This window comes from Periophthalmus magnuspinnatus, chromosome 4, assembly GCF_009829125.3.
Source record: "Periophthalmus magnuspinnatus isolate fPerMag1 chromosome 4, fPerMag1.2.pri, whole genome shotgun sequence".
Lineage (NCBI taxonomy): Eukaryota > Metazoa > Chordata > Actinopteri > Gobiiformes > Gobiidae > Periophthalmus > Periophthalmus magnuspinnatus.
Window position 1 is genome coordinate 34857675 of NC_047129.1, and position 16181 is coordinate 34873855.

Sequence of the window (16181 nt, forward strand, 5' to 3'; positions counted from 1 at the left end):
GGGACTCTACAGGGACGATCACAGAGACTATCACTGGGACTATCACAGGGACTATCACTGGGACTATCACAGGGACTCTACAGGGACTATCACAGGGCGTATACCGTATGTATGTAGTGTGTGAATGTTGGTGGTGAGAGGGGCTGATGGTGCAGATTGGCAGCCTCACTTTAGTCCCCAGAACAACTGTGGCTACAACAGTATCTGACCACCAGTGTGGAGTGCCCGAAGAATACTGTAAAGCACCTTGGGTGTCTTGAAAGGCGTTAAATCAAATACATATCATTATTATATAATTAATGAATTAATTAATTTATTTTCAGTGACATTGGAAAACTTATTCTGATATAGGGTGCTAGACACAGGAGGTAGGGCACAGGAGGGAGGACACAGGAGGTAGGACACAGGAGGTAGGACACAGGAGGGATGAGGTACCTTGTCCTTGGAGACCTTGTGAGAGAAAGGACAGCTTTCTCCCTGTTTGCAGCGACCCTTCAGGAACCTGCACAAAGAACGATCTCAGATGTGAACACTACCAGAGTCAGAGGTGGATTTAGCCTGTTACACTCGCAGAGTTACACTCGCAGAGTTACACACAGAGTTACACTCGCAGAGTTACACTCGCAGAGTTACACTCGCAGAGTTACAATCGCAGAGTTACACACAGAGTTACACTCACAGACTTACACTCGCAGAGTTACACTCGCAGAGTTACAATCGCAGAGTTACACACAGAGTTACACTCACAGACTTACACTCGCAGAGTTACACTCGCAGAGTTACACTCGCAGACTTACACTCGCAGAGTTACACTCGCAGAGTTACACTCGCAGAGTTACACTCAGACTTACACTCAGAGTTACACTCGCAGAGTTACACTCGCAGAGTTACACTCGCAGAGTTACAGTCAGAGTTACACTCGCAGAGTTACACTCGCAGAGTTACACTAACAGTTAAACTCAACTGAGTTTAATTGTCAGTGTTACATTCACAGTGTTACACTCTCAGTGACTTCAGCCAGGATGATAGATGAGTCCACCTCTGAGTCCTTAGTCAATGCTTCCTCCTCAGAAGATGTGACTCAAGCCAACAAGACTCGATAGGACTCCGTCTTCAGCCTGACGGCATCCCTTACTTCCGGTGTCCACCATCGGGTTCGGGGATTGCCGCCGCAACAAGCACCGCAGACCTTATGACCACAACTACAAGCGGCCGCATCGACAATAGAGGTGGAGAACATGGCCCACTCAGAGTCCATTACCCCAAACTCCCCCCAGGATCTGGGAGAAGCTCTCCCAGAGGTGCAAGTTGAAAGGCCCCCTGACAGAGGGCTCCGCCAGACGTTCCCAACAGACCCTCACAGTACGCTTGGGTCTGCCATGTCTGTCCGGCTTCCTCTACCAACAGTGGATCCAACTCACCACCAGGTGGTGCTCTACAACTCTGCTGCTATCTTCACCCGAGTGTCCAAGACACGTGGCCGGAGGTCAGATAACAGGACAACACAGTCGATCATTGACCTCTGCCACGTGCACTGATGGACACCCTTGTGTTTGAACATGGTGTCTGTTACGGACAAACTGTGACTAGCACAGAGGCACAATAACAGAACACCACTCGGGTTCAGATCAGGGATCCCGATCACGCTCCTTTAAGTGTTACTGTTGTTACCCATGTGCGCGTTGAAGTCCCCCAGGAGAACAACGGAGTCCCAGTCAGTGCACTGTCTAATACCCCTCTCAGAGACTCCAAGAAGGTCGGGTACTCTGCACTGCTGTTTGGCCCGTAGGCCGACACAGGCCTCGACCGAGGTGAACTCCAACACGAGGCGGCTGAGCTGTGGGGCAATGAGCCCACACCAGCTTGCCGCCTCTCCCCATGGGCAATGCCAGAGAAATGGAGAGTCCAGCCCCTCTCAAGGAGTTGGGTTCTAGAGCCCAAGCTGCATGTGGAGGTGAGGCCGACTATATCTAGTACATATATCCGACTATATCTTATACAGGAGGTTGAGTGTACGGTAACCTCCCAACCTCCCGTACAAGCTCGGGGTCCTCCCGCCCACGAGGTGACATTCCATGTGCCCAGAGCCAGTCTCCATGTCCAGAAATCCGGTCATTGAGGCCCCCTCCTTTGACTGCCGCCCAGATCTCCTTGGACCCGTCCCTCAGATACCCCCGCAGGTGATGGGTCCACAGGAGGACTGCCCCATGTCGCTCCTTCGGGTTGTGCCTGACCGGGCCCCTTGGGGAAAGGCCTGGCCACCAGGTTCTCGCTGTGGAGCACCCACCCCAGGCCTGGCTCCAGGGTGGGGCCCCGGTAATGCCAATCCAGGTGACATAGCTGGCCTGATTTATGCCTCATCATGAAAGGCTTCTGAACCGCTCTTAGTCTGACCCGTCCCCAGGACCTGTTTGCCATGGGTGACCCTACCAGGGGCATGAAGACCCCGACCACATAGCTCCCAGGATTATTCGAGTGCTCAAACCCCTCCACCACGTTAAGGTGGCGGTTCAAGAAGGAAGTGAATCTTTCTTTGATACATTCAGTGACATTAACACAAGTGTGGAGCTTTATCAACAAAAGAGGCATGTTTAACACTGAGGGAGTAAAATGAGTCTGGACTAAAATACTGCTCTGGACTAAATACAGATCTGCTCAGTAGTGACAGTAGTAACAGTGGTGGTAGTAGTAGTAGTAGTAGTAGTAGTAGTAGTACCTGGTGCACACGGCCACCTTCTCTGGGTCATGGACAAAGGGACACTGGGCGCCTCTATTGCAGCGTCCAAAGCGATTATAAAACATACAGAACTGTCTCTGCCCCGATGAGCGACTGGAGCGACAGGAGCGGGCCACCGACAGGCTGCGGAGGAGGGCGCACCTGCCATAGGGGAGACAGGTGAGACAAAGGGACAAAATAGTGAAATAAAACATTTTAAGACCAAAATGACGAGTCTGACAGCAGCAGTTACAGAGAAAGGGGACACAGTTTTTATATATAAAGTGGATTGGAGGTCTGGTATACCTCAGGTCCTAAATCAGGTCTAAATCAAGTCTAAATCAGGTCTGAAATCAAGTCTAAATTATGTATAATTCAGGTGTAAATCAGGTCCTAAATCAAGTCTTAATCAGGTCCTAAATCAGGACTAAATCAGGTCCTAAATTAGATCCCAAATCATGTCCTAAATCAGCTCTAAATCAAGTCTAAATCGGGTCTGAAATCAAGTCTAAATCAGGTATAATTCAGGTCCTATATCACAGTGGTCCCCAACCACCGGGCCGGGGACCGGTACCGGTCCGTGACACATTTTCTACCGGGCCGCACAAAAACAGTAAATGGTTTATCAGCGACCGCATCTTCTCCGACGTAACTTTCGCCCGTCCCTCATGACGCACTAATAAGCTCGTCCGTGGTGTTGTGAGATGTGTGTCTAGCTCCTATGTGCTTTAGTTCAGTGTGGTGCGTGAGCGTGAGTGAGAGGTGACGTACACGTGCGTGTGGCGCATAATGTGGTTCAACCCGCGGAGAAGCGGCGAGTGTGAGTGTGAGAGTCTACAGATGCACTTAGACAAAGACAGTGTGTGAGATAGAGCAGAAGTGATGTGTTATTACAGTGCAGTACAGATAATAAAGACACCAACTCTTGAGCAACAGACTGAGGTCTTTGAGCTCACACTCCAAACAACTTTGAGGTTAAGAACAGGGAGTTAAACCCCGGAGGAAGAGCGACCCTTCGGACCCGGGAGAAGATGGATCTCCCCTGTGTCTCCCAACCACGGTCATGGGACCGAAGCAGGAAAGGTTTAACAGTAGATATATAATGAAAATCCTGATAGGAAATCGCCACAGTCATCTATTTGATGTAGTGGCAAGTTTATTATATCTGTGATAGATCTGTTCTTGCTTCAGGTGACTCACGTGCAGAGTCTGCTCTGCGTAATATGTGGGAAAAGCAAATGAGGCAATGAAACCTTCAAAACTGCTTTGGCACATGGAGAATAAGCACCTGGGATTAAAAGATAAGATTTAGAGAATGAAAGAAGAAACAAGCGCAGACCTCCCACTGATGCAGCGGTTTGGTGAGTTGTATTTTTTATGCACTTAACTTATTTTTACCATATTTATTTGCCACGCGCAGAAGGCTTGTCCGTGAAAATAAAACCTACATTGTTCCGGTCCATGGTGCAAAAAAGGTTGGGGACCACTGCTATATCAGGTCTGAATCAAGTCTAAATCGGGTCCTAAATTGGGTCCTAAATCAAGTGTAAATCATATCTTAAATCAGGTCTAAATCTGGTATAAATCAGGTCCAAAATCAAGTCTAAATCAAGTCCTAAATCAGGTCCAAATTATATCATGAACCAAGTCTAAATCAGGTATGAATCAGGTCCTGAATCAGGTCAAAATAAGGTTCTAAGTCAGGTCCTAAATCAGCTCCAAATCAAGTCTAAATCAGGTATAAATCATGTCTAAATCAGGTTTTAAATCAAGTCTACATCAGGTATACAGTGGGGCAAAAATGTATTTAGTGAGCTAGCAATTGTTTAAGTTCTCCCACTTAAAAAGATGAGGGAAGCCTGTAATTTTCATCATAGTTTCACTTCAACTATGAGATGACTGAAGGATTTTTAATGAATTAATTGGTAAATTCCTCGGTAAATTAAGTATTTGTCACCTACAAACAAAAAAGATCTGTGTCTCTCACAGACCTGTACCTTCTTCTCTCAGAGGCTCCTCTGTCCTCCACTCGTTCTCTGTATTAATGGCCCGTGTTTGAACTCGTCCTCAGTATAAAAGACACATGTCCACAACCTCAAACAGTCAGACTCAAACTCCACTATGGACAAGACCAAAGAGCAAAGGAACCACAAACAAAACTGTAGACACCAGGCCCCGAACACTCAATCTGCAACAGGTAAGAGCTGGAGTCAACAAATCAACTGTGGAGCAAGTATTACAAAATGGAACAAGACCAAGACCTGAGGCACAAAATGACACAAGAACAAAGAGCAAAAACCCCAGAACCACACGACCGAGTGAATGACCTGCAGAGAGCTGGGACCAAAGTAACAAAGGGACCATCAGTAACACACTACACCACCAGGGACTCAAATCCTGCAGTGCCAGACGTGTCTCCTGCTTAAGACGGGACATGTCCAGGCCCGTCTGAAGTTTGATAGAAGCATTTGGATGATCCAGAAGAGGATTGGGACAATGTCACATGGTCAGATCAAACCAAAATACAACTTTTTGGTAAAAACTTGTCGTGTTTGGAGGAGAAAGAATGCAGAGTTTCATCCAAAGAACACCAGACCTACTGTGAATCATGGGGGTGGAAACATCATGCTTTGGGGCTGTTTTTCTGCAAAGGGACCAGGACGACTGATCCGTGTAAATGAAAGAATGAACGGGGCCAAGTATCGTGAGATTTTGAGTGAAAACCTCCTTCCATCAGCGAGGACATTGAAGATGAAACGTGTCTGGGTCTTGTTTTAGAACAATACTTATTTTCCAAATAAATTCTTTAAAAATCCTACAATGTGATTTCCTGGATTCTTTCCCTCCATTCTGTCTCTCATAGTTGAAGTGAAACTATGATGATGATGCCTCTCATTTTTTAAAGTGGGAGAACTTGGACAATCGGGGCTAAATAAATACTTTTTGCCCCACTGTAAATCAGGTCTTAATCAGATCCTAAATAAGGTCCTAAATCTGAGCTAAATCAGGTCCTAAATCAGCTCGAAATCAACTCGAAATCAGGTTCTACATCAGGTCTAAATCATGTCTAAATCAAGTCTAAACCAGGTCCGAAATCGGGTCTGAAATCAAGTCTAAATCAAGTCCTGAATCGGGTTGTAAATCTGGTCTAAATCGGGTCCTAAATAAGGTCCTAAATCAAGTCCTAGATCAAGTCTAAATTAGGTCAGGTCCTAAATCTGGTTTAACTCAGATCAGGTAATCCATGGGCAACTCCATCTACTAAACAAGGTCTTAATTTTTTAAATCAAGTCTAAATCAGGTATAAATCAGTTCCTAAATCAGGTCCTAAATCTGGTCTAAACCAGGTCCTAGATCAGGTGTAACTGAGGTCTAAATCAGATCCTACATCAGGTCTAAACCAGATCCTAAATCTGGTCTAAATCGGGTCCTAAATAAGGTCCTAAATAAGGCCCTAAATAAAGTCCTAGATCAAGTCTAAATCAGTTCCTAAATCTCAGGTCTCAGGTCAGAGGATCTTTGAGCGACTCCATCGATTGATGAATCGACTGAACACCTGAAGGACCACAGCTCTACGACGTGTGAAGAACGATGGAAATAAAGAAGAAAGCGTTGGATCTCTTGAGTCGGTGCAGAAATCACTTAGCTGAACATACCTGGCCAGGTGTCTAGAGGCGGAGCTAGCAGGTGAGAGAGGGGCGGGGCCTGCAGACCTGCGAGGGGGCGGGGCTCGGGACAGTCTGTTAGCGGAGACTCTGTAAAGAGAGCCTCTGATCCAGCACATAGATGGCGCTGTGGAGGCACGTGTGAGGGGGGAGGGGAGGGCAGGACTCGAGGGGGAAGAGCGGAGCCTGCTCTGAAGGAAAGTCCTGAAATCACAAAAGACATTGCTTAGTCCTGGTTTAGTCCTGGCTTAGTCCTGGTTTAGTCCTGGTTTAGTCCCGGTTTAGTCCCGGTTCAGTCCCGGTTCAGTCCCGGCTTAGTCCTGGTTTAGTCCCGGTTTAGTCCCGGTTTAGTCCCGGTTTAGTCCCGGCTTAGTCCTGGTTTAGTACCTGGCAGACTGGACTCTCCGGCTCCTCCAGCTCAGGTGTGCGTTCCTATTGTCCATCTTGAACCTGCTCCTGAGGGTCACCGGGGTCACAGCTAGGACAGAGGTCAAAGGTCATTACCGTGTCGGGATAAGTGTAACCAAGCTCAGCAGTAGCCATAGTAACCATACATGTACCGCTGTGGTCTTTAAAGACCAACACACAACATACTTAGTTCACCATGTTACCTTTTAATGTTTTAAAGATGCTATACATACACTCGGGACGCAACAAACAGCAACGGACCTCGACGGACGCAATGGAACAAACCGCAACGGACCTCAACGGACACAACGGAACAAACCGCAACGGACCTCAACGGACACAACAAACCACAACGGACCTCAACGGACACAATGGATGGAATGGACTCAACAGACCACAAGAGTCATTAGCCTGTGTGAGGTTGTGGGTTAGACTCCTGGTGTGGCAGAGTGGTTAGCCTGTGTGAGGTTGTGGGTTAGACTCCTGGTGTGGCAGAGTGGTTAGCCTGTGTGAGGTTGTGGGTTAGACTCTGAGGTTAAGACATTGAACAAATAGAGAAAGTCAAACCGTAATCTGTGGAGATGAGCAGTATTTGACCTGTGACCCCTGCCCTCTGACCCTCTAATATTTTTAACTCATGTGACTGATACAGAAAATGCCATCTGCAGCAGGAGGTTCTGTGTTGGTCCTGGTTTAGTTCTGGATTAGTTCTGGTCCAGTCCCAGTTTATTCCTGGTTTAGTCTCGGTTTAGTCCAGGTTTAGTCTCGGTTTAGTCCAGGTTTAGTCCAGGTTTAGTCTCGGTTTAGTCCAGGTTTAGTTCTGGAGCTGGATGTGTAGAGTGAGTGGAAAGTTGGAGCGTGTTGGTGAACTTGATCTAGACTTTACATCAGTGTGAAAAAGGAGGGGGGTCTGTGTGCGTGTGTGTGTGTGTGTGTGTGTGTGTATGTATGTAGGGGTGTGTGTGTATGTGGTGGGGGGGGGGGTCTGGACCAGGTCTGGTTCTGGTTCTGAGTCTCATGTGTCTCTGATCGTTGTCAGTTCCAAATCTGCAGCAGCTCCAACTCAGACTGACCTCATTTCACTGAGACCTGAGGGTCTGGGCCAGGTCTGGGCCAGGTCTAGACCAGGTCTAGACCAGGTCTGGGCCAGGTCTGGGCCAGGTATTGACCAGGTCTGGGCCAGGTCTGGATCTGTGATTGGCTGGAAGATGTGACGGAGCTCTGTGATTGGCTGGAGGATGTTTGGAGCTCTGTGATTGGCTGGAGGTTGTTTGGAGCTCTGTGATTGGCTGGAGGTTGTTTGGAGCTCTGTGATTGGCTGGAGGTTGTTTGGAGCTCTGTGATTGGCTGGAGAATGTGACGGAGCTCTGTGATTGGCTGGAGGTTGTTTGGAGGTCTGTGATTGGCTGGAGGATGTGACGGAGCTCTGTGATTGGCTGGCTCTTAATGATGTCACTGTGTAACCTCAGACATCAAGAGGCTCTGGTTTTAAAGTGTTGACAGGTTTATGGATCTGCACCGGGGCGCGGGTGGGGTGGGTGTGGGGCATGGGTGTGGGGCGGGGGACTTGGGTCAGATGTCCAGGGCGGAGGGGGGGCACTCACGGGGAGGGTGACAGGTGACATGTGACAGGTGCAGTGTGTGAGTTTGCTGTGGATTGTTCGTTCTCTTTATACATAATAACACTGCAGTTTATGAGGAGGCTCTTTGTGGCTGCGACGTCACAGTGGGGAAGCTCTGCATGTGTGTCTACGGTGTGTGTGGGGGTGTGTGTGGGGGTGTGTGTGTGTGTGTGTGGGTGTGTAGGGGTGTGTGGGGGGGTGTGTGTGTGTGTGTGTGTGTTTGTCCTCATGAAAAACCAGCCCTGTACAACTCACAAGAACTGAGCCTTCCTCTGGAGAACTACAAACACAGATATATTTACAATCTGTGAAAACACCTCCAACACTACAACCCCCGAGAGTTACACACATACATACACACACAAACACACATACACGCTCATACATACAAACACACAATCAGTTCTATTGTTTACATTGTACTTTGCATCATGAAATGTCCAAAAGGTAAACAACAACAAGAACACACAACAACAACAACTACACACATCTGAGTTTGAACCAGATCCACCTGAGCTGCTCTGTGTGCGTCTGTGTTAAATATGATTGGCCTGTAGAATGTTGTGATGTCATCTGAAACCCAACTACACACACGCACACACATAACTGTACAACACACCCCCGTCCCCCGATAGAGGGACGTCACCAGGGCATCCACAGAATGAGGCACTTGAACAGCTGAAGGGTTTGGTTACATCGTCACTCTTCAGTGTGTCTGCATTAGTTTCACTCGTGTTAAATATCAAGTATCAGGAAACCATACAGCTGTTCAGAGGAGACTCTTCCTGTCATCAGTCATTACACACATATGTACACACATATGTATACACATATGTACACACGCATTTAGAAGCACAACAGCTGAAGGGTCCGGTTACACCTTCACTCCTCTGCATTATAGCGTAACCACGACATAACACAGTACTCACAGATCAGAGACCTTTCAGCTGATCAGAGACCTTTCAGCTGATCAGAGACCTTTCAGCTGATCAGACACTTAAAGGCCCTGTACACACCTGACAGTTGTGAGTTTAATCATGGTCGCACAAACAGAGCTGGTTCATGTTTGTGTGTCCCGTTGTCATTGTCGACACGGCAGCTCTTATCGGTGTAATGGCGCTCGTGGTCGTGGCGTCGTTACAGACCTCATTAACACTTAATGAACTCTTATCACACACACACAGCCTCCGTGTGTGCGTGTGTGTGTATCTGGTTTAGTCCTGGTTTAGTCCTGGTTTAGTCCTGATTTAGTCCTGGTTTAGTCCTGGTTCAGTCCTGGTTCAGTCCTGGTTTAGTCCTGGTTCAGTTCTGGCTCAGTTCTGGTTTAGTCCTGGTTTAGTCCTGGTTTAGTCCTGGTTTAGTCCTGGTTCAGTCCTGGTTCAGTCCTGGTTCAGTCCTGGTTTAGTCCTGATTTAGTCCTGGTTCAGTTCTGGTTTAGTCCTGGTTCAGTCCTGGTTTATTCCTGCTTCAGTTCTGGTTCAGTCCTGGTTTAGTCCTGGTTCAGTCCCGGTTCAGACCTGGTTCAGTCCTGGTTTAATGAAACAAATGTGGTCAGAGAGCTCCCTCTGCTGGAGGTTCAGTGAAACAGTTTACAGATTTCTGTAAAATCACATGAAACAACAATGAAATTCAGATTTTTCCTGTTTTAAAGTCCTGGATCTGGACCGGACTCAGCCCTTTGTGGTCTCAGGACTCACCTGGTTCAGTCCCGGTTTAGTCCCGGTTTAGTCCTGGTCTCTGGGCTCACCTGACACAGTCCCGGTCCTGGTCTCTGGACTCCTGGGGCTGGTTCTGGGGCTACTTCTGGACTGGGGTTTGGAGAGTCCCGGGCTGATCCTTCTCAGTTTGTGCCTGGACACTGACACCAGGTCCTTGGCTCTGGACTTGGCCGGTCCAGACTGTGGACTGGACGAGGTCTCAGTTCTGGATGGGACCTTGCAGCTGTTCACACCGGGACTTAACCTCCGTAGCTTGTGCTTGGACACTGACACCAGCTCCTTGGCTCTGGAGGGTCCGGGGCTGATCCGCCTCAGTTTGTGCCTGGAGACCAGAGTCCGGCCGGGTCCAGGCCTGGGCCGAAGTCCAGGTTTAGGTCCCGGGGGAGTCCGGACTTCAGGGGGACTTGGGCTGAGGATCACAGAAGAGAAACTTTTTTTAATTAAACAGGAGATGGACGTGGTGTGAGTTTGAGCTGCTAACCCTGTGTGTCAGATGCCCTCCCTGTGTGTCAGGTGCCCTCCCTGTGTGTCAGATGCCCTCCCTGTGTGTCAGATGCCCTCTCTGTGTGTCAGATGCCCTCCCTCCCTGTGTGTCAGGTGCCCTCCCTGTGTGTCAGGTGCCCTCCCCGTGTGTCAGATGCCCTCCCCGTGTGTCAGATGCCCTCCCCGTGTGTCAGATGCCCTCCCCGTGTGTCAGATGCCCTCCCTGTGTGTCAGATGCCCTCCCTGTGTGTCAGGTGCCCTCCCTGTGTGTCAGGTGCCCTCCCTGTATGTCAGATGCCCTCCCTGTGTGTCAGGTGCCCTCCCTGTGTGTCAGATGCCCTCCCTGTGTGTCAGATGCCCTCCCCGTGTGTCAGATGCCCTCCCTGTGTGTCAGATGCCCTCCCTGTGTGTCAGGTGCCCTCCCTGTGTGTCAGATGCCCTCTCTGTGTGTCAGATGCCCTCCCTCCCTGTGTGTCAGGTGCCCTCCCTGTGTGTCAGGTGCCCTCCCTGTATGTCAGATGCCCTCCCTGTGTGTCAGATGCCCTCCCTGTGTGTCAGATGCCCTCCCTGTGTGTCAGGTGCCCTCTCTGTGTGTCAGATGCCCTCCCCGTGTGTCAGATGCCCTCCCTGTGTGTCAGATGCCCTCCCTGTGTGTCAGGTGCCCTCCCTGTGTGTCAGATGCCCTCCCTGTGTGTCAGATGCCCTCCCTGTGTGTCAGGTGCCTTCCCTGTGTGTCAGGTGCCCTCCCTGTGTGTCAGGTGCCCTCCCTGTGTGTCAGATGCCCTCCCTGTGTGTCAGATGCCCTCCCTGTGTGTCAGATGCCCTCCCTGTGTGTCAGGTGCCCTCCCCTGTAGTTTAGACTCTACAAACATGTTCTGAAATGCTCTTGTTGTTGGACGAGTTTAAAAATGTCAGCCTCAGAGGTGAACGCTGCTTGACGTGTTTATGATGTTTTTCTTTGAACAAGAGCAGTCTTGATGCCACAATATTGAACAATTACTGACCCATTTCAAATCTGCAGTTTTTAGGCAAAGTCCTCAAACCGACCTGTTCTGGAGTGTTCAGGTGTTTTGAGGCGTGTTCAGGTGTGTTCTGGCGTGTTGAGGAGTGTTCTGGTGGTTTCAGGCGTGTTCAGGAGTGTTCTGGTGGTTTCAGGCATGTTCAGGTGTGTTCAGGCGTGTTCAGGAGTGTCCTGGTGTGTTCAGGCATGTTCAGGAGTGTTCTGGCGTGTTGTTGTGGTTTCAGGCGTGTTCAGGAGTGTTCTGGTGGTTTCAGGCGTGTTCAGGAGTGTTCTGGTGGTTTCAGGCGTGTTCGGGAGTGTTCTGGTGGTTTCAGGCGTGTTGAGGAGTGTTCTGGTGTGTTTCAGGCGTGTTCAGGAGTGTTCTGGTGTGTTCAGGAGTGTTCTGGTGGTTTCAGGCATGTTCAGGAGTGTTCTGGTGTGTTTCAGGCGTGTTGAGGAGTGTTCTGGTGTGTTTCAGGCGTGTTCAGGAGTGTTCTGGTGGTTTCAGGCGTGTTGAGGAGTGTTCTGGTGGTTTCAGGTGTGTTCAGGAGTGTTCTGGTGGTTTCAGGCGTGTTCAGGAGTGTTCTGGCGTGTTCAGGAGTGTTCAGGAGTGTTCTGGCGTGTTCAGGAGTGTTCAGGTGTGTTGAGGAGTGTTCTGGTGTTTTCAGGCGTGTTCAGGAGTGGTCAGGTGTGTTCAGGAGTGTTCTGGTGTGTTCAGGCGTGTTCAGGAGTATTCCTGACGGACCACCCACCTGGTTTTTCGGACAATCTTGGTGCGGCTGCGGAGCTTAAAAGCAGTTCCTGTTTCCATGCCGACAGAGGCTGACCGCGCGGTGACCTCTGAACTCTGAGGGGCGCTCCACTTGAACCTGCTGCGCCCTTTGGGACCGGCCTTGGGTCCAGAGCCGGGATTCTGGACTCGGGAGACCCACTGGTACCTGGAGGAGGTCTTACTGAGCGCGCTCACACGGCTGCGTTTGATTGGTCCAGAGCCTCAAAAAAAGAGTTTTGAAAACATAAACATGATCCCACATTTTAAATCTGTGACGACAGAATCTGAGACTCACCATTGTCTCCTGACTCCTCCTCCTCACCCGCCACACCCGCCACACCCGCCACACCCGCACTCCCTCTGGGCCCCCGAGAACTTGCCCCAACCCACGTGAATCTTGACCGGTCCAGGGTCCGGTCCAGGGTCCGGTCCAGGGTCCGGTCCAGGGTCCGGTCCAGGGTCCGGTCCAGGGTCCGGTCCAGGGTCCGGTCCAGGGTCCGGACTGACCCAGGACTAAGAGTCTTGAGTCTCTTCAGACTCTGCTTCTTTGGAGGAGCAGTGAAGGCTTCAGGAGGTTCTGAGGAAACGTTCTTGGTCGTGGAGATTGGTGCAGGTTTTAAAGTCACAGGTTTTAAAGTCACAGGTTTTACAGAAAGATTCTGTTTCTGAAGCTTTTGAGCTGAAACTGTGGATTTAAGTGACGCCAGATTTGAAAGTGAATAAAGACTTTCAAGGGCAGAGAGAGGAGCAGAGAGAGGAGCAGAGACAGGGGCAGAGAGAGGAGCAGGGACAGGAGCAGAGAGAGGAGCAGAGTGAGGAGCAGAGAGAGGAGCAGAGAGAGGAGCAGGGACAGGAGCAGAGAGAGGAGCAGGGACAGGAGCAGAGAGAGGAGCAGGGACAGGAGCAGAGAGAGGAGCAGGGACAGGAGCAGAGGCAGGAGCAGAGAGAGGAGCAGAGACAGGAGCAGAGACAGGAGCAGAGACAGGAAGAGAGTGCTCTGATGTGCTCTGATTGGCCGGTCCTGCCCTCTGATTGGCCGGTCCTGCGCTCTGATTGGCCGGTCCTGCGCTCTGATTGGCCGGTCCTGCGCTGTGATTGGCCGGTCCTGCCCTCTGATTGGCCGGTCCTGCCCTCTGATTGGCCGGTCCTGCCCTCTGATTGGCCGGTCCTGCCCTCTGATTGGCCGGTCCTGCCCTCTGATTGGCCGGTCCTGCGCTCTGATTGGCCGGTCCTGCGCTCTGATTGGCCGGTCCTGCGCTCTGATTGGCCGGTGGTTTGGTGGTTTTCGTCCTCAGAGTTTGTGACGTGTTGTTTTTGAGAGAATATGTTTTCCTCCAGGTCCCAGAGAGAGACGAGCCTGAAAAGAACAAAAGCACATGACCTCATGACCTCATGACCTCATGACCTCATGACCTCATGACATCATGACCTCATGACATCGTGACCTCATGACATCATCACCTCATGACATCGTGACATCGTGACCTCATGACATTGTGACCTCATCACCTCATGACCTCATGACATCATGACGTGTCTAAAACGCCTCACCCTGAGCTCCTTTGCAGCTGGTTTCAGAGCTGAGAGCAGGTCTGGTCTGGACTGTGGGTTCAGACCCGGGTCCGGTCCTGGGTCCAGTCCTTGGTCCAGTGCCGGGCCCAGTCCCGGGTCCAGTCCCGGGTCCAGTCCCGGGTCCAGTCCTGGTCCGGTCCTGGACCGGAGCATTTCCATGGAGACTCTTGTGCCGGTCGATCAGGTCTGAAACAGGAGTCGAGAGCAGAAACACCACAGTGAAACTTCATGAGGAAAATGGACAGAACCAGTGCATTAGGGGCCAGTGCATTAGGGGCCGGTGCGTTAGGGGCCGGTGCATTAGGGGCCGGTGCTTTAGGGGCCGGTGCTTTAGGGGCCAGTGCTTTAGGGGCCAGTGCTTTAGGACAATATCACAGAAAACGTTTAGGGGATAATTCCACTTTATGGTTTGGTTTCAAAATTATTGTCTATTTTTACTTCAGAAACAAATCACAATCAGAGGAGAGTCAGAGGAGTCAGAGAGGAGTAAGAGGAGAGACATAGAGGAGTCAGAGAGGAGTCAGAGAGGAGAGTCAGAGAGGAGTCAGAGAGGAGTCAGAGAGGAGTCAGAGAGGAGTAAGAGGAGAGACATAGAGGAGTCAGAGAGGAGTCAGAGAGGAGTAAGAGGAGAGACAGAGAGGAGTCAGAGAGGAGTAAGAGGAGAGACATAGAGGAGTCAGAGAGGAGTCAGAGAGGAGTAAGAGGAGAGACATAGAGGAGTCAGAGAGGAGTCAGAGAGGAGTCAGAGAGGAGTCAGAGAGGAGTCAGAGGAGTCAGAGAGGAGTCAGAGGAGAGTCAGAGGAGTCAGAGAGGAGTCGGAGTAGTCAGAGGAGAGTCAGAGGAGAGTCAGAGAGGAGTCAGAGGAGTCAGAGAGGAGTCAGAGAAGAGTCAGAGAGGAGTCAGAGAGGAGAGTCAGAGAGGAGTCAGAGAGGAGTCAGAGAGGAGTCAGAGAGGAGTCAGAGAGGAGTCAGAGGAGAGACAGAGAGGAGTCAGAGAGGAGTCAGAGAGGAGTCAGAGAGGAGAGTCAGAGAGGAGTCAGAGAGGAGTCAGAGAGGAGTCAGAGAGAAGTCAGAGAGAAGTCAGAGGAGATTCAGAGGAGATTCAGAGGAGTCAGAGAGGAGTCAGAGGAGAGTCAGAGGAGAGTCAGAGGAGTCAGAGAAGAGTCAGAGAGGAGTCAGAGGAGTCAGAGAGGAGTCGGAGTAGTCAGAGGAGAGTCAGAGGAGAGTCAGAGGAGTCAGAGAGGAGTCAGAGAGGAGTCAGAGGGAGAGTCAGAGGAGAGTCAGAGAGGAGTCAGAGGGAGAGTCGGGAGAGTCAGTCCGTTAGAATCACGTGTAGTGACGTTTGTTCCGTTACTGTCAGATTAACGGCTCTGTGACCTCTGACCTCTAACCTAACGTCTCATTAAAGAAAATGATTGAGTTTCCAGATATTTTGTGTCTTTATCGTCACAGAACGCGACATTTGAGAGATTTTCATAGATAAACCCTCTTTCCACTCTTAAAGCGGATTAAACAAGCTCAAAGGCGCGTTACCGGCGCGCTCCGGTCCGCACACGCGCACGGGGCCGTGCACGTGGCCGTGTGCGCGTGCCCGGGTCACCTTTAGTTTGATTATTTCTGTTTTTTATCTGTAAAAGTGAAACTTACTCTGAAGCAGCTCGATCTGTCTCCGCAGCGCCTCCTGCTCCGCCATCTTGGATGTTTACACTCTGACGTCACCACGCACCACGTTTACGCTGCTGACGTCAGGGGAGTTTAGGTTTTATTTTGCCAAAAGTGAAACTTTAGTGTTTTTAGATTTGCGGCGGTTTGAGGAGCGCCACAAAACGATTCAAGTAAGTCAATGCGGTGTATTTTTATTAAGTCTAAAAACACAACAGCTTCGCTTCTGAAACGCGTCTGAGTCGCCTCTGAGTCGCCTCTGGGTCGCCTCTGAGTCGCCTCTGGGTCGCCTCTGAGTCGCCTCTGGGTCGCCTCTGAGTCGCCTCTGAGTCGCCTCTGAGTCGCCTCTGAGTCGCCTCTGAGTCGCCTCTGTGTATGAGCCGGTCCCTGTTCTAACAGTATTTTGTATAATAATATTTTGTATAATAATATTTTGTATAAATTATTTTTATCATGTTATGATCGTTGTTACAGTTGAACCTTTTCACTCTGACTTGAGTTTCTCTTTCACTCTCTCAGCAGCACCAGTACTTTTACTTTTACTTCAAAGTATTTCTCTACTGA

The 16181-nt window shown here is 50.1% G+C and overlaps 1 protein-coding gene across 1 annotated transcript in view; it reads right to left on the minus strand.

The window, feature by feature from the left end:
• zc3h3 (zinc finger CCCH-type containing 3) overlaps positions 1-15678 on the minus strand; it is a 20364-nt gene extending 4686 nt beyond the window's left edge. Inside the window, exons 1-9 of the mRNA XM_055221223.1 lie at positions 15603-15678; positions 13936-14142; positions 12680-13741; positions 12365-12605; positions 10159-10538; positions 6769-6859; positions 6373-6585; positions 2717-2878; positions 436-502 (exon numbers count right to left, since the gene is read on the minus strand). Of these exons, the coding sequence (XP_055077198.1) occupies positions 436-502; positions 2717-2878; positions 6373-6585; positions 6769-6859; positions 10159-10538; positions 12365-12605; positions 12680-13741; positions 13936-14142; positions 15603-15648 (2469 nt within the window). The 5' untranslated portion in view covers positions 15649-15678. The remainder of the gene's footprint in view (positions 1-435; positions 503-2716; positions 2879-6372; positions 6586-6768; positions 6860-10158; positions 10539-12364; positions 12606-12679; positions 13742-13935; positions 14143-15602) is intronic.
• Between the last annotated feature and the right edge of the window lie 503 nt (positions 15679-16181).